We start from the raw sequence: 25,773 nt of genomic DNA on the forward strand, positions 1-25,773 counted from the left end.
CAGCGGCGGCGCGGACGACGCCCGGGCCCCGCCCCTCGCACGGCCCCGCCCCCGCCCGCCAAAGTCTGCGCGCGAATTCCGTGGCGCGAATTGAGGACTGCAGTCGAGCGCCGAGCGGTTCTGGGTGTGACGCGCAGGACAGTGGCGCGCGGGGCCGGCGCGAGGCAGGTGTGGCCGCCGGCGCGGGACTGGGAGATCTGGGGGCGGCGCCCGTGTCGTACGCTCCGGGCCCACGGCTCCGCCGAGTCGGTCGGCTGCAGGGGAGCGGGCGTGGGGCGACGCTCAGGCAGCCGAGAGCGCGGCGAGAGGGAGAGTGCCGGCAGCAGGTCGCTGCGGGGGACGGGGGGCGTCCGCCGGCGGGAGAGGGCCAAGGGGAGGCTAGACGGGGGCCCGAGTCCGTAGGACCCGACAGGGTTTGAGGAGAGGCCTGGGGGCGGGGCCACCACGGGGGGCGTGGTCACGGAAGCCGGGGGGGGCTGGGGGAGAAAGACGTGGTGGGCGGGGCCACCGGGAAGGGGGGTTGGGGAGATGTGTGTTAGTGGGCGGGGCCAGGTGCTGGGAGGCGGGACCAGAGGAGAGGTTCAGAGTAGGGTCGGCTTTAGACGGTGTTGGGGAAGGATCCCGCTGGATCTCTGGTCAGAGAGAGGTCAGTGGTCTTGTCCAGGTCTAGGTCAAAGCCTTAGGAAAGGTCGGGACCTTTCTGTTTGAGAGTTCTGGCTTTGTGGGCCCCTCATGAGGGGGCGGAGCAGAGGTAGGGTTAGACACACAGCCGGGAGGCCGAGGCCTGGGGAGGGAGGGGGCCCTGGAGAGAGTAACCCAAAGGTCGAGGTTTATCGTTGCCCTAAAGGGTGGAGGGAGGGCCAGAGGAGCTTGGGGAGGCGAGAGAGAAGGTTATTGATGTCCTTAGGTGAGGGGAAGGCTGGTAAGGCAAGGCAGGGCGGGGTGCTCTTGGCTCAGAGAAGAGATGAGCATTTGGAAAGAGGGGGTTGGCATCTGAACGCAGAGGGGAATCACTGAGGAGAGACAGCAGGAAATGGGATTAAGGACACATCACTTCTTTGGCCTCCATCTCCTTGTCGTCCGATTAGGAGGTCTAATAGGTCTCTGACCTATTAGCCTGAGGGAGGCATGAGGCAAAGGCCCGTGGAGTCTAAGTAAGACCTCCTAAATTTCATCTTACTTTAGAATTCGCTGGGAGCTTGCTGGGCCTGTAGATTCCCCCCTCTATTCCCAGAGTTTCTGATTCAGGAAGTCTGGGAGTGGGCTGGAATAATCCCAGGTGGTTCTTAGAACTGGCGCTCTGTGTTTCTGGTATCCACCATTGGCTGGCTGTGTGGCCTTGAAGGAATCACTTTCTTTCTCCTGTTTCAACTTCCTCTTTGTCTTTTGGGGGATGCTGAGCTGTTCTGAGCTTCAGAGGATGAGAGAGAGTAGCATGTTTAGGGGAATGGGTGTAAAATACTTTCCAAGGTGGAAGGTGGTGAGGGGAACAGACAGGTCAGGAAATGTGAACTTTTATTAACGAGAAGAAAAAGACTTGAGCCTTTTGGCTGGTCATCCTCAAACTGACTCTTTTATATCATGCTTCCTGTCACGTGGCCTGCAGTTTTGAAAGATCCTGCTTAAGAACCCTAAATTCTTTAGTAATGATGTTTTTGTTACTCCAACTTTTTAAAAAGATTTATTTATTTGAGAGGGAGGAGGGGCAGAGGGAAAGAGAGAGAGTCCCAAGCAGGCTCCATGCTCAGTGTGGAGCTGACATGGATCTCAATCTCACAATCCTGAGATCATGACCTGAGCTGAAACCCAACTCAAGTTGGATTGGGAGCTCAACTGACTTTGCCTGTTACCCAGATTTTTAAATAAAGACATGCAGATGGGCCAATGCATTCAGTACCTGGCACAATTTTGGATCCTGTGGCCATATCACTAAACAAAATGGACAAAATCCTTACCTTTCTGGAACTCAACATTTTAGCCCTGCACTGCTTAATAGAGTAGCAGCCAGCCACATATAGAGATTTAAACTCATTAGAAACAGATGAAAACCTCAGCTCCTCAGTAGCACTAGCTGCCTTCAAATGCTTGCACATATAGGTAGAGTGATCTTTTTGGACTCTGCAGGTATAAAATGTCCCTATCATGCAGCAAATTGTGTTAGAAGCACTACTCCAGAGAGTGGGACAAATTCTAATTTATAAGGTCCAGTTGTGCTAACTGCTGGGAAGGAAAGGAGTGAGGGGTTAGTACAGCAGGCTAGGGGTGGCGGTAGCCAGACCAGCGCTTGCTTGCTCACTGGTAGCAGTGGGATGCTGAGAGGCGGTTGACTGGGTGGTGTTTGGGAGGCAATGCCTGCTAGTGGGATTCATAAGTTTGGGGTGTGAGAAAAGAGGTGAATCAACAATGTAAGGGTTTTTTTTTTTTTTTTAAGATTTTATTTATTTGTTCATGAGAGACACAGAGAGAGAGGGAGAGAGGCAGAGACACAGGCTGAGGGAGAAGCAGGCTCCATGCTGGGAGCCTGACGTAGGACTCGATCCCAGGTCTCCAGGATCAGGCCCTGGGCTGAAGGCGGCGCTAAACCACTGAGCCACCCAGGCTGCCCCCCCCCCTTTTTTTTTAAATAAAATTTACATATAGTGAGTTTATTCTTTTTGGTGTTTAAGTCTGTCGATGATGAAATGTGTAGAATTATGTAAAGATCACCACAATCAAGATACTGTACAAAAAGCAATTCTTGTGCTCCATTGTATAGGCAACCCCCCCTCAACCATTGGTCCTTCTCCCTCCCTGCAGTGTATCCCTACATTCCTTTTTATTGCCATGTGAGTGTAAACAAGTTTTATTTAGTACATCCTACAGTGGGATACAGTTCAGCAAACAAAAGCATATGATGTGCCATATTTTGTTCATCCATTTCCTGTGGAAGAACATTAGGATTGTTTTCGGTGAATGTAAATAGATCTGCTGCTGTAAACATTCAATTACAGGGTTTTGTGTGAACATAGGAGTTCTCTGGGTAAATAATTCGGAGTAGGGTTGCTGGGTCATATGGGAAGCATGTTTCCTTCACCATTTGAGAAGCTGCCAGGCTTCTCCAAAAGTGACTGTACCATGTTGAATTCCCACCAGAAATTCCCACTGTTCTACATCCTCATTAGCACTTGATATTGTCAGGTGTTCTGTTGTATTTTTAACGGTTAAATATGCATGTAGTAGACTCCAGGGTTTCTGACTTCAGGTTTTCTGACTGAAAAGCTACCAACGCAGAGATAGGAGAAGGAATGTGTGGGTATATGTCCCCTGGAGTTTGGTTTTGGGCCCATTGAATTGGAGAAGTTGGTTGGACATCTAGATGCCAGTGCAGAAAACCAGAATGTGCCCCTTGAATTTAGAGGCTAATAATAGCTGGAGTTAGATATTTTGGGGTTCTGATCATAGAGTACGTTGAAGCCCTCTGAGTCCATGTTAACAAGACAGAGAGGAGGCCTAAGGACTGGGCCTGGGGCACTGCAACAGAAAGCTATTTGCCATCTAACTTAGTCTTCTGTTGCTACTGTACCAAATTACCCCCTTTGCCACTTAAAAGTTCTGTGATTCTTTGTGTGTCTCGTCATTGGCGAGATGGGGATAAAAATTGAAAATATTTGATCGGGTTGTTGGGAGGTATTGGGTAACATGATTGTTTTACACTGGTTATCTCAACCACCCCAAGTTCTAAGGACCACCCACCACCCCTTCGATCCCAATACAGGGTGACTCCTGCCATTCTCAACCTCAAGAATAGGTAGCCGTTAAAGATACGGACTTCGGAGCCGGACTCTGATCCTGGCTTTCAACCCATTAGGCTGTGTGGCCTTGAGCAAATTACTTGATCTCTCTGCTCCTTTTGCTTCATTCATAAAATCAGGATAATAACGAATTGTAATAGATCTTGTATGAATTAATTCATATAAAGCACTTGGAAAATAAATAAAGCACTTGGAATGGTGCCCGGTCCCTAGTAAGCCCCCCAGTTAATAAAGTTGATTTTTTTCTTTTTAACAGAAAAAATATTAAGGGGAAAAAACTCAGGTTTTACATAGATACAGTTGAAATTTCAAAAGGATGGAGAATGTCTAAAGTTTGGGAGATAATTTTTGGAGAAGATGGGAGTGAACCAGGCACAGCCCCATGGCTCCAGAGCTCCCAGTCTGATTGGAAAGATGAGCTGTGATACAATCAGGAGAACAGAGGGTCAACATGATATGTGTGACAAGAGAAGTACCAGTTAGCCATCACAGGAGGTCAGGAGATGGAGAGTCTCTTATAGCAGGTGCCCCAGGGAGGCATCTGGACATTCATCCAGTTCTCAGAGTTGGGCATAGGAGGGACTGGCTGCTGGAAGGAGGGGAGGGCATTCCCCAGAGGGACCCTGGAGGAAGGGGATAGGAGGCGGATAATAAAATCTGAACAGTTATGTGGGGCCTTTATTTACTGGTGTTTTTTTTTTTTTAACTGAATAGGTAATAAATATGCAGGATCTAAAATAAAATCAGGATAGAAGTATGCAGTGACAGGCCTGGTTCACATTTCTACTCCCAGTCACCTTGAGAGCCCCCCAGACGCTTCTATTGGCTTCTTGATTATCCTTCCAGAGTTTCTATTTGGCAAACAAAAGCAGGCCTAAAGAATAGATGTGTTCCTATTTTCTCCTGTCTTACGGAATCAGTAGCACATTACGTACACTGTTCTCTGTCCTTTTTATGTACTATCACTGTTTAAAATGTTACTGAAGGTACCTGGAACATCTTTCTATATTAGTACATGAGAGTGTCTTCATACTTTTTTTTTTTTTTACTTTTTATTTTGAAAAAATTGTATAGCCTTACGGGAAGTTGTAAAAATAGCTCATCTGTCTCCCTGTAATGGTGACATCTTATATAACCATAGTCCAGTATCAAAACCAGGAAGTTGGCGTTGGACAGTACCATGAACTAGACCACAGAGCTGGTTTGGCTGTGTGTGTGCACATGTATGCCTGTGCTCATGTGTGCACATATGTACAGTGTAAACCCTTGTAAGGATCGATGTAACCACCACCACAGTCAGAATATGGAACAGTCTGTTTCCACAGTGGCACTCACTGTGCTGCCCCTATATAGCTGCTCCCCACCCACCTTTTGTCCATAAGCTCTGACAACCCCTGATCTCTATCCTAGGTTTTGTCATTTGTTACGTAAATGGAATCATACAGTACATAACTTTCTGGAATCGATGTTCTCTGCGGGATGTTTTGCCCCTCGTTTCTGTTAACAATGTACCTTAGAAACTGCTCAGCAGCTGATTCATGTGCACCAGTGGGTATTATTTAATGGGCTGCCATGTTTCAGGGTCGTTTTAGGATATTATATAATCACCTAAAAACAGTTTTCTACTTATTTTTTTTTTAAGACTTTTTTTTTTTTTTTTTAGCACGAGCAGGGGGGAGGGGCAGAGGGAAAGGGAGAAGCAGATTCCCCACCAAACAGACAGCCCAACATGGGATCGATCCCAGAACCCTGGGATCATGACCTGAGCTGAAGGCAGATGCTTAACTGACTGAGCCACCCAGGTGGCCCCATTTTTTGCTGATCTTGAAACTTAATTCCTCCCCCAAAACCCCTAACAAAACTAAAAAAAAAAAAAAAATCCAAACAAACAGAAACAAAAATAAACAACCAAATCTGTAGGTTTCAGTCTCCTTTATGTTAAATGAAAATCAGCCTGGCTCCACACGATCAAGGAGGCATCTCATCTTGGTCTGACTTGGAACTTTTTCTTCACTAATAAATCTCACCAGCAGATCAGTTTGTCTATAAAAACAAGATTTTCTTATCAGTGGGGAAACTCATGTTTCTGATTTTGTGGGTTTTTTTTTTTTTTTTCCTTAAAGAAGGAGGGTTACATGTTTTGGTCTCTGCACAACTGGCAGCCCCACCAAGGATCTGGATTTCTGTTTCAGGAACAGCTGGCTGGAGAAGAGAAGGAGGAGGGAGCATTCTGATCCATCATGCAGCGGAGTATCATGTAAGGATGCTCATCCTACACTCTGAGTTCTCTGCTTATCTTTCTATTCCTTCGCTTTTTCCTGGAAGAACACAGGTTAGCCTCCAAATTGGAGTTTCCCAGCGAGCAGGACAGAATATGAGATGTGGGATCTGGGGACGGGTAGCACGTTAACCAGAATTTTTTAGCTGCGGGGTTCAGAAACACCGACTCCGCAGCATCAGGGGTTTGCAGTCAGTGGTTTGGCCCCCCAGGGAACAGCTGGCAGTGTCCAGAGACATTTTTAGTTGTCATTCCTGGGGACAGAGGGGGGGTTTGTTTTGTATCTACTGGATAGGAGACGGCATGGTAGCTGTTTAACACCTATAGTGCACAGGACAGCCCCCCACAATGAAGAACGGTCTGGCCTGAAATATCCATGATGTCCAGGGGGGGAAACCCTGTTGTAATGCAAGCTGGCTTCAGGAAAATGAGACGGGGAATTGCGTGGCCTGTGTAGTTGAAGCCTTCCGAATTAATGGCCTCAGGCTTGGTTGGATTCAGTTGCCAGAACTCATTCACTGGAAATTGAGGGGATGTCCCAGTAGGAAACTGGTGAGGCTGCTCCTGGAAGACGGGGATGGATTCTAGGTTGACCCAGACCTGGATAGCATCACAGGCTGCATTTCTCTCACATGAAGACGAGTCTGGGCATCGTGGGTCCTGGGTGGAGAGCACCTCTGACAGCTTTCTGCCTGTGGCTTGTCTTGGCTTAGCTTGATCAGTTGATTGCTGACCGTAAATTAGGAGTCAATTTTGGAATGGGTTTAGATGTACAGAAGAGTTGCTCAGGTGGTAGAGACCATTTCCACATACCTCTTTCCACAAAGGCACCCAGTTTCCACCGTTGACATCTTGTGGCCTGTTGGTCCCAGTAAGGGACCAGCGTTGGTACATTATTGGTAACTACACTCCACCCTTTATTCCGATCTCATTGGTGTATCTACTAATGCCCTTCTCTATTCCAGGATCTGGTTCAGAGTATCATGTTGCATTTAGTTGTCATGCCTCCTCGGTTCCCTCTGGTGTCACTTCAGGTGACAGTTTCTCAGACTTTGTCATGATACATGCAGATGGTCCCTCAATTTGTCTGATGTTGTTCTCATAACTAGGCTGGGGTCATGGGCAGCGAAGTAAGGTAACCTCTTGTCACCTCATAGTTGGAGTAAACAATGTGCCTGGGACATCGCTGGTGATGCTGACTGTACTCACTTGGTCAGGAGAGTGTGGGCGAGGCCTCTCCACCATCACGTTTTCAATGTCCCTCCTCACTACTCACTTCTCTGGAAGCCAGCTATTCAGTCCAGCCAGTCCAGGTGGACAAAGGAGGCCTTGCTTTATTTATCTTTTCCAGAGCACTTCATACCTCCCAATGTCTTATATTTAGTTACTTAACATTTGCCTCTTAGGGAGTGTCAGCTCCTTGGGGGTGGGGACTTGGTGTGTTTATCTCCACCAAAAATGCTTAGTTGATTCTTTATGCTGTTATCATTCCCATTTTCCTCTCCTGTGTTCCTCCAGGTCATTTTTCTACCCCAAGAAGGAGGGCAAAGCGAAAAAGCCAGAGAAGGAGACCTCCAACAGCATCAGAGAGACAGAGCCACCCCCAAAGTACGTAACGGGGCTAGGTGAATTTGTTCCTTTGTAAGTCAGGGCTCTCTTGGCTGTGAGTGTTTCGGACCCAGCTCAGAACATCTGGGGGTTCTAAAGGGAATTTTTTGACTTCAGTAACTGGGAAGTCCAGAGGTGGGTCCTGCTTCAGGCACAGCTGGATTCAGGGCCTCAGTGTTGTCCAAGCAGGTTGGTAAGTCCCAAGTTCCAGGAGTGAGACTGGGCAAGCAGTCAGGAGCAAGTCATATGCTTGACCATACCTCTTCCATCGTATTGGTGAGAACCCCTCACATAGCTGCAGGGAGGCTGAGAATGATAGTCTGTAGCTGAGAGCCCGTGGACCTAGCTAAATCTCAGGGGCTTGTATGACTAAAAAAGAGAGGATGTCCAAATGGATGTCAGAGGCCATTCTCTGCTCTCAGTTGGAACTCCCATCTGCTCCTTAGCATTGCTTGTCCATCACAGAGAAGGTGCGCATACAGGAGGCCTCCAGAAATGTGAATGCAGTGGATAGATGGATGATTAAAACTATATGCCAAGGAGGCGCCTAGAAAAAGCTCATGGAATGCTTGAAAGAAAAGGAAAGGAATGGAACATAAGTGAAGGAGCTGGAGCATTCGGGAAAGGATACCCTCTCTGCCTGCTGGAACACCCCCATTTTCCCACCTTCCAGGGTGGCACTGAAGGAGCGGAATGGAGAGGTGCCTGAAAGCGATTCTCCAGTGAAGAGGCCAGGGCGGAAGGTGGCCCGGGTCCTGGGCAGTGAAGGGGAGGAGGAGGACGAAGCCCTCACGCCATCCAAAGGCCAGGTAGGTCCCCACCAACCTATCTATTCATTATTTCTGGAAGAAGCCATAATTCCCATTAGCCTCTTGTAACCTGCTCAGGAGTGCTCATGCTCCAGGAGGTGGAGGAGTTTAGCACCTGTTCCCTGGAGCAAATGGACAGTCTGCTGTACACGGTTCCATCTCTGTCCTGTGCCCAGGGCAGGCTCCTTGCCTCGTGCTTCGGCCACCTCACCTATAACCTGCAGCTCTTGAGAGCACCTACTTCATGGGGTAGCTGTGAACAGGAAAGGACTCAGTTCATGTATGGGTCTAAGAATAACACATCGGGCAGCCCCTGTGGCGCAGCGGTTTAGCGCCACCTGCCCAGGGTGTGATCCTGGAGACCCAGGATTGAGTCCCACATCGGGCTTCCTGCATGGAGCCTGCTTCTCCCTCTGCCTGTGTCTCTGCCTCTCTCTCGCTCTCTCTGAATGAATAAATAAATAAATCTTTTAAAAAAAATAAGAATAACACATCATCCAAATTACAGGCTCAAAGATACATGCAGTTTCTCCTATTGTCAGAAGGCTTTCCATCTTTTCCAGAGACATTGGCTTCCTTCCTCTTTCCTTCCCTTGTTAAAAGTCACTGAATGGGCAGCCAATTGGTGACCTTAATTCCCTCTGCAGCCTTAATTGCCCTTTGCTACATACCTGAATATATTCACAGGTTCCAGGGACTGGGAGGGGCCACTTTAGGAGCTTGGACTTTGCACTGTCGCTGCTAGGGATCTTTGGAATGGTTGTGAGCAGGAGAGGGACAGGGGTAGCTTTGGGTCCCAGGCAGCCTTCACAACATCCTTGTGGGGCCTGTGTCTATCAGGATCCAAATAGAGAAAAACCACAAGAGTGATTTGAACAGAGAGAATTTAATACAAAGAATTATCAACTAGGTATGCAGTTTTCAACTGGGTCACTGCAGGGGTGAAAAGAGTAGGGAAAAAAAAAAAGAGAGAGTAGGGTGCAGCCACCATCCCTGGAGCTGTGGAGCTGATAGACCTTCAGATGCTGGCTCGTGGGGGCCAGGGTCTCTGAGCTTACAGGTGGTGCCCTGAGCACCTGGTCAGATCTGTGAAGCAGGGGCAATCACATCACATCACATCAATCACATCACAATTACACCCTGGGTAAGGGTGCTGGCATCCACGGGGCATCACATCACAGGCCCTGTGAGTGTTATTGGAAATGCAGTAAATTGAATCCAGCTGGAGTAGGCCTCTCTGGTGTCCTGTTAGGGCATTGCCTGACAGAGCCTTCTGTCGGAGTGGGAAAGGGGTTTTCGGAGTCCCAGCATCATGAGGGAGAGTAGACGGGGTAGCCTTGGAGCTGAGGGGCAATCACTTAATAAGTGGCAGAGGGCCTAGTAGGATGAGTTAGGGATTGAAACCCAGATACAAATAACGGGCTTACACAAGGTAGGAATTTCTCTCTCTAATGAGCGCGAAAAGTCCAGGATTAGTATGTCAGTTTCTCAGGCTGTTTCTGTACCATTGCTTTTATCCCTAAATGCCCTGGTCCAAGTGAATGTCCATATTCAGCCAGTGAGAAGAGCAAGACACTCACGGGAAGTGTACATCATTTTCCTTTATATTGCGCTGTGTAGTAGTGAGGCTCCTGGCCCCACTTAGCTTCAGGGAATGCCAGGCAGTGTAGTTCTCAGGTTTCTGGGCACACCTAGCTACAGGGGAGGCTGAGATTTGTGATTTCTTTTTCTTTTTCTTTTTTTTCTTTTTAAGATTTTATTCATTCATGAGAGACACAGAGAGAGGCAGCGACATAAGCAGGGGGAGAAGCAGGCTCCCTGTGGGGAGCCCGATGGGGGATTTGATCCCAGAACCCCAGGATCATGATGTGAGCCACAGGCAGACGCTCAACCACTGAGCCACCCCGGAAATGTGGTTTTCAGTTGGGCCATTGTATGCCTAGCTAAAAATCAAAGGTTCTGTTACCTTAGAAAACAGAGAGTTGTTATTGTCATCCATGATAAAGGAGAGTCTGGCGCCATGAAACCCCACAGGAGGGTAAGGCCCAGGTAAGAGAGGAGAAGGCCTGAATGGACAGAGAATTCACTACTCCTAACTATTTGGAAAACAACAAGGAGGTGGCCACTTCTTCCTCCCCTCACTCTAAAATATCTCTTTTCTTGCTTTCCAGAAACCTGCCCCAGGCTCTCCACAAGTCTCCCCTCCCAGCCCTGTCACATATCCCGAGAGCAGCCCTTCCCTCTCCAGTACCTCTCCTGTGGACATCTCAGCAGGGATCCCAAAGCGGCGCACTGGTGAGGACACACAGGCCCCTGCCCTTTCCCTTACCTGTCTTTGTCCGCAGGAGGATTTGTGCACCAGGCGGCCATCCTTGTGACAGCTCTGATCTTAGCATTGTGGTTTAGAGCATGGCTTCACCATCTACTGGCTGTGTGACCTTGAGTAAATGACTTACCTTCTCGGAGCTTTGATTGCTTCATCTGTACAACAAAGACAACAATAATTACAGCATTTATCATACAGAGATTAAGAGCAAATAGGTGGAAAGTGCTTGGAACTCAGCCCAGCCCAGAGTGAGTGCTCAGGAAACACTGGTCATTGGAACTGTGGGTACATGCCTCAAGGAGACAGTGCAGCTTACTGTGGGAGCACAGTGAAGAGAGAGACTTGTAGAAGAGAGATTCACCCAGCCGAGCCCATGAAGGACAAGGAATAGTGAGCAGGGAAGAGGGTTAATGGCAGAAGGAAGTAGGCATTGAGAAGGCCCTTCAGGGCACCGATGATAATGTGCTGGTGTGTAGCTCACAGGGTTGGGACACCAAGCAGGGACACTGGAGATGGTCTGCAGAAAGCTGGCCTGAGGAATGGTACCTCTATCCCCTGGTAGATCAAGAAGGTTCTGTTTGGGGTGAGGAGGCACAAGTAAGAGACCTTCACATTATGTTGGGTGACAGAGATGGCAGATGGGGACCAAGGGACTGAATTTTCAGTGTTAACATCATTTTCATTAAATTTAAGAGTGAAAGCTGGTGCCAGATTGAGTTACGGAAGATTTTCAGGCACGTTAAGAATAACTTGAGTGTGTAACTCTTCTTCAACTGTAAATTCTGTGAAATCCAAACACAGATCCGCTATTTCTGATGAAAACGTAGCGCCCAGTTGTTGAGATTTAAAGTATATCACACTTTGAAGACTCAAAGCCTGTGGAAAAAAGAATGTTTATTTTTTTTAATATTGAAAACACAACATGTTAGAGTTAGTATATTTGGATATATTGGGTTACATAAACTGTATTATTAAAATGAAGTTCATATGGATTGTTTTTCCTTTTTTGAATTAACTACTGGAAAGTTTAAGACCACGTATGTGGCTCACTATATATTTCCATCAAGCAGCACTGGTGGTATAAGAGCTAGCACACCTGGGGGTGCCTGGCCGGCTCAGTTGGAAGAGTTTATAACTCTTGATCTCAGGGTCATGAGTTCGAGCCCCATTTTGGGTAGGGAAATGACTTAAAAATAAGATCTTGAAAAAAAACTCAGCACAGCTGAAATTAATAGATTGCATGTTAATTACACTTACATAAAAAAATTTCAAAAATTCTTTAATTTAAAAAAAAAAAAAAGAAAAGAAGTAGCAGTGGTAATAGGGCTCAGAACTATTGGAGCTCAGACCTGAGCCAAGACGGAGCGAGTAACCCCCAGCTGAGTCTTAGAAGATGAAGTAGTATTGACTGGGCTGAGGGGGAGCAGCCTTTCCTGCTGTAGCCATGAGTGCCCTGCAGAGCCTCAGTGGAGGAACAGCATGATACTTGGGATCGCATGCACTGGTGTGTTTCTGGAGGATCAAATGCAATTTGGGGAGCAGGGATAGTTTGAGGACAGTGTGCAGTGAGAGAGGAGAGTGGGGGTGGCTCCCGCAGGGCCCCTGGCATGGTAGGCCAGGACCCTGGGTTTTGTCCTGGGAGTGCTGGGGTGCCACAGGAGGACTGTGGGAGGTGGGGGTGTCATGAAATAGCTTTGTGGCCCAAGGCATGCTGGAAACTCAGGGCTGACCTTCAGATTGACCCTCAGGGTGGGCCAGGGAGGCATGGAATTCTTTTTAGAGGAAAGGACATCTGAACTGTTTCCTAGAGGACCACCGAATAGCAAGTGTGAGGGCCCAGAGGTCTGTTTGGGAACTGCAGGAGTTCCAGGTCATGGAGAATGAAGGATTATGTGGTGTGGCGTGGGAAGAGTTAGGTCAACTAGAGAGAGATGGGGGTAGCATGGCAGCAGATATCAAAAGGCTTGCTTCTGGAATGGGGGTGAGGAAATGTGGATGGCTTTGTGAGCAATTAGGGCATTGCCAGCCACAGCTGGTAGTAGATCCATCTGCAACCGTGCAAAGGAGCCACCAGGTCCAGGAGGCCAAGGAGAAGGTGACTAGAGATAATTAAAAGACAGATGCCTCTCAGTTCCTCACCATGCCTGAGCATCTTGCTTAGAGTCCTCTAGAAGCAATTTCTAAAGCTCTGAAACAATAGTTCAAGAAGTGAGGCATTTCTTTGGGGAGTGCAGAGAACACAGACAGTGAGTGATTCAGGGAAGGAAGGAGACATAGCAGAAGATGGAGCAGTTCAGAGCGGCTCTGCATTTATGTACCATTTCTCATCAATCATTAATAAGGGCCCTTCTTGGAGCCTGTTGCTTCCCTGATGTTTGGTGGCCCCCGGAAGAGCCACCCAGGATACACGCTGATGGCAAATCCTAGGGGTACAGATGTGGCCCCAAGGGCAGCTACTACAGTCAGCTCTGGGTACTGGGCCAAGCGCATCATAGCATCACCAGCTCTCGCAGATTGTTTCCATTCTGCACACGCAAGAGAGGGAGGCACAGAGAGATTCAGTAACCTCCTCAGGTTCACACAGCCAGGAAGCAGCAGAGCTTGAAGGATGAGACCTCCTGGGGCGGAAGGGGAGGGTCCTGGAGCCTTCTCAGGGGCCCCCATTACCAATGGGCCTGAGCTCCCTGGACCGGGGGCAGGCGGTCCCACAAAGTCAGCCACACTGAGCCCTTTGCCTCCTCAGCTCGGAAGCAGCTTCCTAAGCGGACAATACAGGATGTCCTGGAAGAGCAGAGCAAGGATGAGGACAGAGAGGCCAAGAAGAAGAAGGAAGAAGAAGGTGAGGCACCAGGAGGAAGGAGGGAGGGAGTGCACAGTGCACGTGGCAGGGAATCTGGAAGGGTGGGGGCCTCTCCCAGAGGCCAGACTGTTAGGATCCCCGATCTCCATGTCCCTGAATCTAGGTGTGGCCATACAGAACCCTGTACACCAACAGTTATTTGTTACGAGAGCATTTTGAAATGCATTTGTTTGGACCACTATAATTTAGTATTGATTCATAGGCAGTTTCCCATTTTTATTGTTTTTCTATCTGTTTTGATGGAAAATGTTTTCCTCTCCATGACTTCTTTTTCCTTAGAAATGTTATCGGAAGGCAGAGTTCCCCAGCCTATCACAGCATCCTTAGAAGGTCTTAGTAAATTGTTGCTGTCTCCCTCCCTCCCTCCCTGGGCCACCACCTTAGCAGTTCCATTTATTAAATAGTTATGTCCAGACAACTGTTGATGGTTCACGAACCTGGGTGTTTGAGAAAACAGTGCACATCCTTTGAAAGGAAAAGCGCTATTTTTTGTTTCATTTTGAAATACTCATGATTAGCCACTAGCTAGGATGTGTCCTGGCCTCTGCACGATTGCCCAAACATTGCAGTCCCTCGTTTCCCGTTCTCTGTTGGCTGGCGTTTGTGCAGTGCGGAGCTTTGTTTTGTTAAGATTTTATTTATTTATTCATGAGAGGCAGAGAGAGAGAGGCAGAGAGAGAAGCAGGCTCCATGCTGGGAGCTTGAGATGGGACTCGATCCCAGGTCTCCAGGATCACACCCTAGGCCTAAGGCGGCGCTAAACCACTGAGCTATCTGGGCTTCCGCAGTGCGGAGCTTTGTTTTTTTTTTGTTGTTTTTTTTTTAAAGATTTTATTTATTTATTCATAGAGACACAGCTAGAGAGAGAGAGGCAGAGACACAGGCAGAGGGAGAAGCAGGCACCACGCAGGGAGCCCGATGCGGGACTCTATCCCGGGTCTCTAGAATCACGCCCTGGGCTGCAGGTGGTGCCAAACCACTGCGCCACTGGGGCTGCCCCAGTGCGGAGCTTTGATCACAGCAACCAGTGAAAGCCTGGCTCTGCAGAAAGGTTAGCATCAGAAATTGTGAGGCCGGTGGTCTGAGGATACTGAAATCTGAAATACCTCGAGCTAGTAGTTCCTGTAGCATCCCTGGAACTGGGAACTATCGCACGGCACCTGTGGGAACCACTGCCAGGATCCGATCCATTGCTGCCTTTGCTACTGTCAGTGTTTGTTGAATAAAAGGTCCTCATTGGGCTCAACTTCCCGAGGGCATATGTGACTTTCTATCAGTGATGTTTAGTCCATTTGCAATCTTACTGTAAATGGTGCACTTTTTAGCCGGTATCTGCGTCTGGGGCCTTGGAAGGGCGAGTAGCTTCTTGAACCTAAGGCATGTTTTTCTCAGGGTCACTTCCGCAGTTTCATTATTTAATTACTCTAGAGGTGTGATTTTTTTTTTTCCAGTTTAAAACATTTTTCATTTTTACCTCTATCAAGTTAATCATGTGCGTTTGGAACTCTTTCCAGTTGCACCTTGCAGTGAATAGTTCTAGAAGTTGATAAGAAGACACTGTCTGTCCATTTCCAGCTGCTCAGGCGAATGAACGTGGGGTTTGGATTCTGTTGGAGACCCCGCTGTGCTTGGGGCTGACCAGGAGCGGGCTCACACCTCTTGGCGCTTTATAGACATGCCTGATTGGCACAGGAGCAAATGAGAGCAGAATGTCTCAGGAGTTGAAATGTATCTGGGGGTCAGAGTGTTTTTTTTCTCCATCTGACTTTTCTGTCATCTAAAGCAGAGACCCCACCAGAAAGCCTGTCAGAATCTGAAGTGACCCAAGAGAAGGAGGCAGAAGGGGAGGACCAACCTGTGACATCCCCTGAGCACCGAGAGACCTCCCGTGAGTTTCCAGTCCCCCTGCAGCCCCAGCTCTCTGGTTTGGCCTTCCGAGGCCAGTTAATTTTAAATAAGACTCAAGTGTGTTGTTTAAATGTGAATTCTGGGGGCTCCTGGGTGGCTCAGTCAGTTAAGTGTCTGCCTTCAGCTCAGATCATGATCTCATGGTCCTGGGATGGAGCCCCCACTTGGGCTTCCTGCTCAGTGGAGAGTCTGCTTCTCCCTCTGCCCCTCCTCCTTCTTTGTCCTTCCTCATTCTCTTTCAAATAAATAAATGAAATCTTTTTCAAAAAGTGAATTCTAGGGGAATCAGAGGTTTTATTATCATCGTTGCTTTTATGGTTAAAATCCTCCCCTCACCCCTCCCCCGTGCACTTGGGAAAAGAAGAAAGAGCCAGTCATCCTCAAAATATTTGTATCTTTGAGAAATCACAGGCACTAAACGTTACTGAGGGTAGTTATGAAGTAAGGCAGCCCGGCTGAGCTGGGGGGTTTTGAGGTTATAGTTACCCTCACAAGCCCTGCAGCCAGGTGTCTGTGAAACTCTTGTATGAGAAACAGCACCAGGTGAGGGGACGTTTTGAGGATGCACATCGTATCTGATTTTCTGCAATTGCAGGAGATGTGGAAACATTTTCTTCTGATCCTGCTGAGATGTCTTTTTTTTGCTGCTGTCCATGAAGTCTCCGGGCTCAGACCAAACGCTAGAGAGAATTCTGTTAGTACTGACAAAAAAGCATCAGACCCAAGAGGCTCGTAAAGACAAGGGTCCGAACTGATGGCCTTTTCCATTTATGGCATCAGAACAACCTTGGGTGACAAATGAAGCCTCGGATTGAAAGTTGGCATCACCAACTGACATCTCTTGCTTTGGCAGCAGAGCCCCCGGTGGATAGCACGTTGGAGCCTGCGGTGTCTGGGAAGCAGGAGGCTCAGAACGAGGACTTGGCTAAGCCGCCCACCAGAGCCCCCAAGACGGTCAGCAGCTTCTTTGGTGAGTGTCTCCCACCCCTGAGCTGCCAGCGCGATCCAAGGGGGCAGGTGAGCCTTTCTCCAGAGCACGCCCCACCCCATGGAAGGTCTGACCCCTGACTCCTGGCCCCATGATTGGGTGGTGGGGGCTCTCAGGAGGAGGACATACAGGTTCCTGACTTCATTACCAGCCCCGCGGAAACCGGCAACCAAGAAAGAAGGGAAAGAAGAGGACCCTGGCACTCCAAGGCAGGAGGAGACCAAGGGGTGAGTCTGTATCAGCTGTCAAGTAGAGAGGACCGAGCATTAAGAGGAGGCATGCAGGAAGTCCAGATTCTCTTGATTGGATTCCTCTAACCATGAGACCAGTGATCACTAGAAATTTTCAACTTTAACCATCGGTGATTATGATTGATTATTCTAATGACGTGTTTTGGGGATTTTTTTTTCTTTAAGGTTGTGTTTTATTTATTCATGAGAGACACAGAGAGAGAGGCAGAGACACAGGCAGAGGGAGAAGCAGGCTCCCTGTGGGGAACCTGATGTGGGACTCCATCCCAGGACCCCAGGATCACGCTGCTACACGTCTTTCTTCACCCTCCCGACAACGCGGGGTGGTAGGGACTCTCGGTGGCTCCGTCGAACAGATGGAGACACCATGGTTCAGAGAGAGGAAGCTGCTTTCTCGGGGTGACAGCTGCTCAGGGATGTGAACTCAGATGAATCTGACTGCAGGGTCTGGGCTGCGGTGGTGGCTCCAGCAGGGTCAGTGTGAGGCATTTCTGGAGGCATTTTTGGTGGGGAGGTTTAGAATGCTGTCTCTGAAGCCATGCTGCTAACTAGCTGTGTGGCTGAGTGGGAGCTACTCAAGCACTTACCCGGGAAACAGGGTTAGAAGAGTCCCTAGCGTAGCTGATTGCTAACAGGTGAGTGCTGTGAACACAGTGCCTGGCACTTGAGACCTCTAGGGACCACACCCTTCTGCCATTCCTACTGGTTCCATCCAGAGAGAATAAGGTTGGGTGAGAGGCCCAAAGGGATCCCTTGCCTCTTAGAATGGCCCCAAAGGATTGCCTTGGTGGCTCAGTGGTTGAGCATCTGCGTTTGGCTCAGGTTGTGATCCCGGGGTCCTGGGATTGAGTCCCACATTGGGCTCCCCATAGGGAGCCTGCTTCTCCCTCTGCCTATGTCTCTGCCTCTCTCTGTGTGTCTCTACCTCAGGGCCTTTGCACTTGCTGTTCCCCCTGCCTGGAGTGTTCTTCTCTATGATACGCACTCTGCTCGCTCCTCATGTTATTCTGCCCAATGTCTCCTTCCCCATCCTTTCCTCAGAAGTAGCACCTTCCATCCTGCCTTCCCCAACTTGGTTTTATTTTGTTTTTGGAAATAGTTTTAAATATCAAAATGATTTGTTTCTGTGTTTTTTGGGTTTCCCCTCCCGACTTCCCAGCTAGAATGTGAGCTCTAGGCTCGCAGACTTAGTTTTCATTCATTTCTGTGCCCTCATGCCTAGAGCTTGGCTAGGCGCTCAGAAAACATTAATTGGAGGAACGGCTTCTCTTTGACTCAGGTGTCTAATCTCCCTGTTGCCTCTACAGACCCCTGGACCCTCCCAGCTACAATCCTGCCAAGAACAACTACCATCCCATTGATGATGCATGCTGGAAGCCAGGCCAGAAGTGAGGCTTCCCCCGCCCCCAACTACCCCTCCTCTATTCCCTGTCCTCGGGTGTGTCTCACCAGAGGCCTCCACTGGAGGAAGCCGTCAGATCTCTTATGTCCACATTCTGGGGACACAGTGTTGAAGGTGTGGGGACTCAGGTGGACCTACAGATGGATGGCATGGGCTGTACACACTGCCCCATGTCTCTCTTCCTTCCCCAGGGTCCCTTACCTGGCTGTGGCCCGGACATTTGAGAAGATTGAGGAAGTTTCTGCTCGGTAATTGGGCAGGCCCACCTGGGCAGGTGGGGGGTGGTGGGGTAGTGGCTTGTGCTCCTGCTCGGTCCCTTCCTGTCTGTTCTTTCCCCTTTGCCCTCCGGTCTGCATCCCCGGCCCCTGGGGTGGCTGCAGGGCCTCTTGGGTCCCAAGCTGCAGAGACCCACACCATGCTTCAGTCTCTCTATGGGTCAAAACGAACCAAGAGGGTGAGCCCAGATTCCTGGGGTGGGAAAACCGCCTTCTCCCGATAGCAGGAACTTAATCTCCCCTCAATGGTGAGAAGTGACCACAACCTCGCCAATTTTCTCATTCTTAGTGTAAGGATATCTGGGTCAGGTTACAGCAAGAACCCCACTCCCAGTGAATGCTGGCCAGGCTGCTGGCACTCAGGGCTGCTGGGATCTGGCCTCCCCTCCTGCCTGGTCCCAGCAATCATCCCCTGTGTGTTTAGCCAGTGCTGGGGGGCGGGGGCACCCACTTCATTCTACCTCATCCCGCAGCCCGCCTGCAGCATCAGCATTGTTTCCAGAAGATCGCTCCCTGTGGGTTGAAGTAGGTCTCGGTCCTTTTTTAACTATTCGGTAGGATTCCTTCATTTTTGTCCATCACACATCGTTTTTTTTTAACCTCTCAGACGTGAAAGAAACCTCCTCTGGGGCATAAACCCCAAAATGTAATCCGGAGGACCCAGGAAGGGCCCAGAGTGCCAGGCCTATGGGCAGCAGCAGGAGGAGGGCTGGATTAGCCAAAGCCCAGCCCAGGGGTCAGTGGGTACAGACAGGTCTGGGAGTAGGCCCAGTTCTGCTGCTTTCCTGGCTGTGTGATTGTTGGCAGGCGGCCTGACCTCTCTGAGCTTTGATCTCGTCACTAGTAAAGTGAAGATCATCCGTCTCCAGCTTGCTCTGAGAGCTGTGGGAGAAAGAGTAGCATAGGCATTCAGTGTCCAGAGATGCTGTCAGAAATCACTGCATTCAGGAAAACCGCAGGCGACTGTCCAAACCCCAACCCACGGTTGGACGGTTCTCTAATTTTTTTTTTCTTTATTTGAAATAGTTTTAAACTTAGAGGAAAATTGCAGAAATAGCACAGCGAGTCCCCATGTGCCCTTGGCCAGCTGTCTCTAGTGTTAACATCTCCTGCCAGTGCAGGATAGTTGCCCTGACCAGGACGTTAACGTCAGTGCACGCTATTGAGTGACACATACAGACTTTGTGTGCGTTTTTGCTGGTTGCCCCCTCGGCGTTGTCTTTGCTGGGCCAGGGCCTGACCCAGACCCTGACCCCTACCCTTGGCACGGAGTCACCCTGTCTCTTCATCTCCTTCATCCTGATCGGTTTCTCTTAGTTGGCCTTTCTCACTGTGTGGCAGTTTTGAAGAGTCCCGTGATTTCATAGAAGGTCTCAGTTTAGGTTTGTCTGATACTTCCTCAAGAATTGTTTCAGGTGACGCGTCTCCTGTCAGGAGGGATGCTGTGTCACTGCGTCCCACTGGGGCCGGGGCGGGGAGGTGGTGGGGGACACCTGCCACTGCCATCGGACTCCTAGTTACATGGCTTCAGGGCATCTACCGGGCGCCTCTGCCATACATTTGCTGTCTTCCCCTTTGCAATTAGCAGGCGTCTCATGGGGCTCCACTCCAAGCCTGTGCAGGGATTGTATTCGTCTTCAAACTCATGCCACTGACTTTAGCATCCCCAGGAGTGTCCTCGGGCTGCCAGAACAAATATCCAGCCATAGGCTTGGTGACTAGAAACACAGAAATGCATCCTCTCACCTTTCAGGAGGCCAGAGGTCCGAAGTCAAGGGGTGGACAGGGCTAGTTCCTCCTGGAGCCTCTCGGGAAAACCTGACCTGTGCCTCCCCTGGCTGATGGTGGCTGCAGGCAGTCCTTGGCCTATGGCCACGTCATTCCAGTCTCTGCCTCCAGTTCCACGTGGTCTTTCTCTCTGGGTGTCTTTTTCTGTGTTTTATAAGGGTACTTTTACTAGATTGAGGGCCCACCCCACCCGGGATGGCCTCATCTTGCTCCTTACCTCAGTTACACCTGCTAAGACCCTCTTTCCAAATAAGGCCCCATTCTGAGGCTCCAGGCGACCTCAGTTTTGGGGGTATGCTGTTTGTCAGCCTGTCTGCCCCCGTGGTGCTTTGTGTTTCTCTCTCTCTCTCTCTCTCTCTCTCTCTCTCTCTCTCTCTCTCATGCCTCTTCCATGCCTTAATTGAGCTTCTTCTGTAAGAGAGACTTAGCTTCTCTTTCTAGTGAGGCCTTGACAGCAAACGCAGACGTTTGCACAGATCCTCTGAGCCACTCAGAATCGCAGAATCGTGGTTTACTTTGTGAGCTAGCACAGCGTGGTGATGGGGAGTGTGGGCCCTTGAGCAGACAGCCTCTGCTCACGTCTCAGCCTGATTCTCACTGGTTGTGACCTTGGGCGAGTTATGTGATCTCTCTGGGCCTCAGTTGCTTCGTCTGTAAAGTGAGAGTGATATCACTGTCTATCTCCTGGGGGAGCCATGAGCGTTCAGGGAGAGGAAACACACAAAGCAGAGCGCTCAGATGCGGTACCCTCCCCTTCCCCCCACCACAGCATCTAGAACATGCTCCACGCGCAGCAGTTATTGTTCTGTGGATGGTCATCCGTAAGCGTGGAGCAGGCTCACTGTCCCACCAGCAGCCTGTGTTTGTGCTTACAGCTCAGGCCTCCACCTGGGCCTGGACTTGAGCTCCCCTTCTCCTTTCTCGAGACCCTTTCCACCTGCCCCCACCTTTGACCCCGGAAATGCCAGGAAGTCACACCCCTGTCCCCCCACCCCACCCCCAGGCTCCGGATGGTGGAGACGCTGAGCAACTTGCTGCGCTCTGTGGTGGCCCTGTCACCTCCGGACCTCCTTCCTATCCTCTACCTCAGCCTCAACCGTCTTGGGCCACCCCAGCAGGGTCTGGAACTTGGTGTCGGTGATGGTGTTCTCCTCAAGGCGGTGGCCCAGGCCACAGGTAAGCAGGGGGTGTGGTGGCAGCTCCTGCGTGAGGACACTCTGAGGGAGAAAGTACAGAGGTGGAGAGGATGTGAGAGATGGCAGAGGGGCACTGAAGGTGGGAGCATGGGTGCTGGTTCAGGTGAGGGAGGCCCTGTGCCTTGGGTGGGAGGAGGGGCTGGGGAGATAGGCGTGCAGAAGGAGCAGGTCCAGGGAGCTGGGACTGAGTGTCCGGGCCCAGAGAGGCCAAAGAGCCTGGAGGGCAAGGCGAGATGCGGGGAGACCACAAGTGGAGCCTCTGGGGCTTGGTGTTCATGGTGGGAGGCAGGGTGGGTCCTGGGCTGGGTGTAGACAGAGCTTGAGACAGACATGGCCCCATGCGTCCCCCTCACCACTGGTTCCCTCCACCCCAAGGGCGGCAGCTGGACTCTGTTAAGGCAGAGGCAGCTGAGAAGGGTGACGTGGGGCTGGTGGCCGAAAACAGCCGCAGTACCCAGAGGCTCATGCTGCCCCCACCTGCTCTCACCGCTGCCGGGGTCTTCGCCAAGTTCCGAGACATTGCCCGGCTTGCTGGCAGTGCCGTGAGTGGGGCACAATGGCACCCCTGCGCCCCAAACCCCCTGCCCTCCCTGCCCTTCCCCTTGGGGACCTGGAGCCATGCATGTAGCAAGGGGAACTTCTGATCTCACTCTTTGGGGTTGGGAGGCTTTAGGCCTGTTGGTGGGGTGCAGAGCTTTCTTCTTCCTGCTTGCAGAATGGTGCAGGGGCATCTCCTCTTGAGATTCCAGCACCTGCTCTGCTGCTACCTCATGACAGGACACGGGACAGTAAATACTTGCTGGATAGGGGGAGGGAGGGAGGCAGGCTGCAGCTGGCGGAGAAGTGGGAATGGGCTGACAGCAGGGGCAGGCATTCCAGGGGGCCAGCCCGGAGGAGGTGTGCTCCCCTTCCTTCGCCCCAGGTACCAACTGCTTGACCCTCCCTTCAGTCCACAGCCAAGAAGATAGATGTCATCAAAGGCCTCTTCGTCGCCTGCCGCCACTCAGAAGCCCGATTCATTGCCAGGTAGGCGTGGGTCTGGGAGACTGGGAGAGGTGACGGGAGGGAGGGACGGATGGGCAGTGGGATTCCCGCTGGTGCCCTCAGCAGGGGGAATGGGAGTACTGGGTCCTTTTCCCAGGCAGCTCGTCTCCTGTGTCCTGGGGCTCGTGGGTAAGAGGTGCCCTGATGGATTAGTGACGTCCACCTTGGCCTCCGTGAGAGCCGAGCAGACGGGAGCCACACAGTTGCCGTGAGGGTGAAAACGGTCATGGGCAGCTCCCACCATGGAGTGTTTCTCAGGCGCCCGGTACTGCGTGTGGTAGCCTGGCGCTGCCAGGCCCCATTACCCTCAGCCGGGTCTCCTGAAGGGGAGATGGCACACTCTCTGGCCCCTCTGGGGAGGCTGTGTCCCGCTGCCCGGTCCACTCCCCTGGCTCGCTGTCTCCGAGCCTCACTGCTTCCCCAGAGGGCAGCTGAGATGAAAAGCAAAGACTTCGCCAGGCACCCACTTCTGCCCCAGGGAAGGCCAGCGGCCATGGCTCTTAGGGCCTGGCCTCAGTTTCCTCATCTGTTCAGTGGGGCCATGTGATTCCTCAGGTGTCTTCCAGGCCCAACAGTTGTTCTGGTTTTGAGAGTGAAGGTGGGGGAGATGGGAGGAGGCTGGGGCAGAGGGTAGAGGGCAAGATGGAAGGGTGGTGACAAGCCCGTGCCACCTCGCCTGCTGTCTCCCCAGGGCCCTGAGTGGACGGCTGCGCCTCGGGCTGGCAGAGCAGTCGGTGCTGGCCGCCCTCGCCCAGGCCGTGAGCCTCACGCCCCCAGGCCAAGGTGAGGCCCTGCACTAGAGTTAACCCACCTGCCCTCCTTTCCTGAAGTCCACGCCCCCGCTCCTCTCCAGGGTCCTTCCCTGGCAGCCTTGTTTCCAACACGCCACCCTCTGTGCCCCCGGGGTCACCGAGGGTTCAGGCCCATCCCAAAGCCTCTGCTGGTGGGTCTGGTCCTAGAATTCCCCCCGGCCGTTGTGGATGCTGGGAAGGGCCGGACAGCAGAAGCCCGAAAGACGTGGCTGGAGGAGCAAGGCATGATCCTGAAGCAGACGTTCTGGTGAGATCCAGGGCCATGGGCAGGGTGAACGGACTGGGAGGGGCGGGAGACCCTGAGGGGCGGTGGGCTCAGTGCTGAGGGTTACTGGTGATGTGGGAGGTGCCAGCGGCTGGTAGGCACTAGTGACAGAACAGGGTGGAAATCCAGACAAGATTAGTGCTGGACACGAGGTGGGGGACAGCAATTATGAAGGTGGGGAACAGCAAAGGATCGGGGACAGTGAGCAGTGAAGAGATGCGGGCCTCAGGTGAGAGCAGCTTGTAGCTCTCCTGGACACCTGGGAGTTCCAGGAGGACCACGCATGCACAAAGGCCCTAAGAGAAGCAGAGCAGGGCTGGTGACTGACCAGAGTGACGGGTCAAGTCATCCATGGGGTGATAGCGAGGGCTGTAGAGAGGACCGTGTGGGGGGACCTGGCCAGCAGCCCACCCAGGGCTGGCCGTAGCAAGGTGGTGACTGCCCAGAGAGAGTGTCAGTGGCTGGAGGGCCCACGAACATTTCTGCCAAGATCCTTGGGGCGCCCACTCGGGCACGTGGCAGGGGAGAACCCTCAGACCCCTGAGCCAGGACATCATCTCCACTCTGCCCACGGGGAGGATCTACAAACTGTTGCTTCCTGATCCACTCCTAGCCAGCTAAGTCAGAATCTCGAGAGGTGAGACCTGGCCTTGGAGAAAGTCCTTTATCTATCCCTGAGTGGTTTAAATGTGTAGGTCAGGTAAAGGGCCACTGGCCTCGTGATGACAGGCAGGGGTGATGGCAGGCCCAGACCAAGAAAGACAGTGGCACTGAGGGGGAGATCGTGACAGAGGTAGCCAGACTCTTGGGGGGTGAAGGGGCAGAGGAGTCAGGAGCAGACCTGAGGACAAGGTGACAGTGACAGAGGCACATCTGCAACCAGAGCATAGGGTTTCCAGGCTGCCAGAGTTCTGGAAAGACACCTGCAAGTTTATTCTTGCCCCCACGCCAGCGAGGTGCCCGACCTGGACCGGATCATCCCTGTACTGCTGGAGCATGGCCTGGAGCACCTCCCTGAGCACTGCAGGTTGAGCCCAGGTACAAGCCCCTTAGGGGTGACTCCAGCCCCACCCTGGGCAGGATTGGGTCTGGGGCCACAGAGCTGGAGCTCAGCCCTCCTGTAAGCTCCATTCCCTCCTCCTGGCCTTAGCTTCTTTCATCCTTCTAAGAACCTGCAGATTCCTCCTCTTGCCACCACATTTGGGTTCTGTTCCCTGTGCTGAAACCCATCCCTTTTCTGTTTCAAGTCTCTGTCTATATTAGGTAGGGTGGGGGTGAATGCTGTGATAGAGATACCCCAAAAGGCAGTGTGTTGAGGCAGGCAGAGTCTTCCTCTGGCTCATAAGAGTCCAGAGGAAGGCAGGTTATCAGGCAAGATACATGACTGGGCTCCAGGGACACCCTCCCACACACACACTGTGGGGGACTCAGGTTCCTCTGTCCTGTTGTTCTATCCTCCTGAGGTTTTCACCTTAATGTGCATGACCAGAGGTGGCTTACGTTTCTAGATCACAAGAGAGAGAGGGAGAAGGGTGTGACCAGACTTTGTGCATACCCCTACCCATGCATCTTCATTGTGTGGCCTTACCTAGCTGCAAGGGAGGCTGGGAGCAGGCAAGCTGCCCTCCTGATCCGGGAGGGCATGTTCTCTTCTTACGCAGAAAGGAGAATGGGTCTTGGGGCACAGCTAACTGCCATATTCCCTCTCTGATGTGTTAATGGTGTCTACCTCAGTTTACCCTAATTCTCGCTCCTCCCCCCCCCCCCAGGGGTTCCACTGAAACCAATGCTGGCGCACCCCACCCGGGGTGTCAGCGAGGTCCTAAAACGTTTTGAAGAGGCAGCTTTCACCTGCGAGTACAAATACGATGGGCAGAGGGCACAGGTATGAAGGTGGACACATCCCTTCAGCAGAAGAGCATGTGCCAGAGAGCAGGGCCCTGGGGTGGGGCAGACCCAAACTCAAAGCACCTCCTGTCATAGACTGCTCGTCTGACCTTATGTGTCTGGGTTTAATATCCAACTTCGTTTAATGACAACATTAACATAGCTCACCTAAGTTACCTGAAAATCAGTTTTATTTGATGAAATTATCGAAATTCCTGACCCAAGGCAGTGGGAGTTCACTTTGCCTGTGCCCTTCTGGCGGGGTGTTCACTGTAACAGCCGTTA

At 51.3% G+C, this 25,773-nt stretch overlaps 1 protein-coding gene and 1 long non-coding RNA gene across 10 annotated transcripts in view; one reads left to right on the forward strand and one right to left on the reverse strand.

Moving 5' to 3' along the window:
* The first annotated feature begins 11 nt into the window (after positions 1 to 11).
* The window catches only part of LIG1 (DNA ligase 1), a 38,455-nt gene continuing 12,693 nt past the window's right edge, over positions 12 to 25,773 (forward strand). The window contains exons 1-18 of one of the 9 annotated variants that reach the window (XM_072773098.1): positions 12 to 168; positions 5,984 to 6,048; positions 7,588 to 7,677; positions 8,351 to 8,486; positions 10,658 to 10,781; positions 13,556 to 13,651; positions 15,456 to 15,560; positions 16,434 to 16,550; positions 16,720 to 16,795; positions 18,127 to 18,207; positions 18,413 to 18,469; positions 21,288 to 21,460; positions 21,856 to 22,022; positions 22,430 to 22,506; positions 23,216 to 23,307; positions 23,484 to 23,583; positions 24,554 to 24,639; positions 25,371 to 25,486. In XM_072773098.1, coding sequence (XP_072629199.1) covers positions 6,032 to 6,048; positions 7,588 to 7,677; positions 8,351 to 8,486; positions 10,658 to 10,781; positions 13,556 to 13,651; positions 15,456 to 15,560; positions 16,434 to 16,550; positions 16,720 to 16,795; positions 18,127 to 18,207; positions 18,413 to 18,469; positions 21,288 to 21,460; positions 21,856 to 22,022; positions 22,430 to 22,506; positions 23,216 to 23,307; positions 23,484 to 23,583; positions 24,554 to 24,639; positions 25,371 to 25,486 — 1,710 coding nt within the window. In that variant the 5' untranslated portion in view covers positions 12 to 168; positions 5,984 to 6,031. Of the gene's footprint in view, positions 169 to 246; positions 327 to 558; positions 647 to 5,568; positions 5,594 to 5,983; positions 6,049 to 7,587; positions 7,678 to 8,350; positions 8,487 to 10,657; positions 10,782 to 13,555; positions 13,652 to 15,455; positions 15,561 to 16,433; positions 16,551 to 16,719; positions 16,796 to 18,126; positions 18,208 to 18,412; positions 18,470 to 21,287; positions 21,461 to 21,855; positions 22,023 to 22,429; positions 22,507 to 23,215; positions 23,308 to 23,483; positions 23,584 to 24,553; positions 24,640 to 25,370; positions 25,487 to 25,773 lie in introns of those variants that run through there. The other 8 variants (XM_072773126.1, XM_072773133.1, XM_072773138.1 and 5 more) reach the window with 8 other exon arrangements.
* LOC140602962 (uncharacterized) lies at positions 5,709 to 8,200 on the reverse strand. Its single transcript, XR_012005975.1, has 2 exons — positions 6,883 to 8,200; positions 5,709 to 5,834 (listed from the first exon to the last, which is right to left on the reverse strand). It is a non-coding gene; the product is annotated as an uncharacterized lncRNA (long non-coding RNA).

Source organism: Canis lupus, chromosome 1, assembly GCF_048164855.1.
Source record: "Canis lupus baileyi chromosome 1, mCanLup2.hap1, whole genome shotgun sequence".
In the NCBI taxonomy this organism is placed as follows: domain Eukaryota; kingdom Metazoa; phylum Chordata; class Mammalia; order Carnivora; family Canidae; genus Canis; species Canis lupus.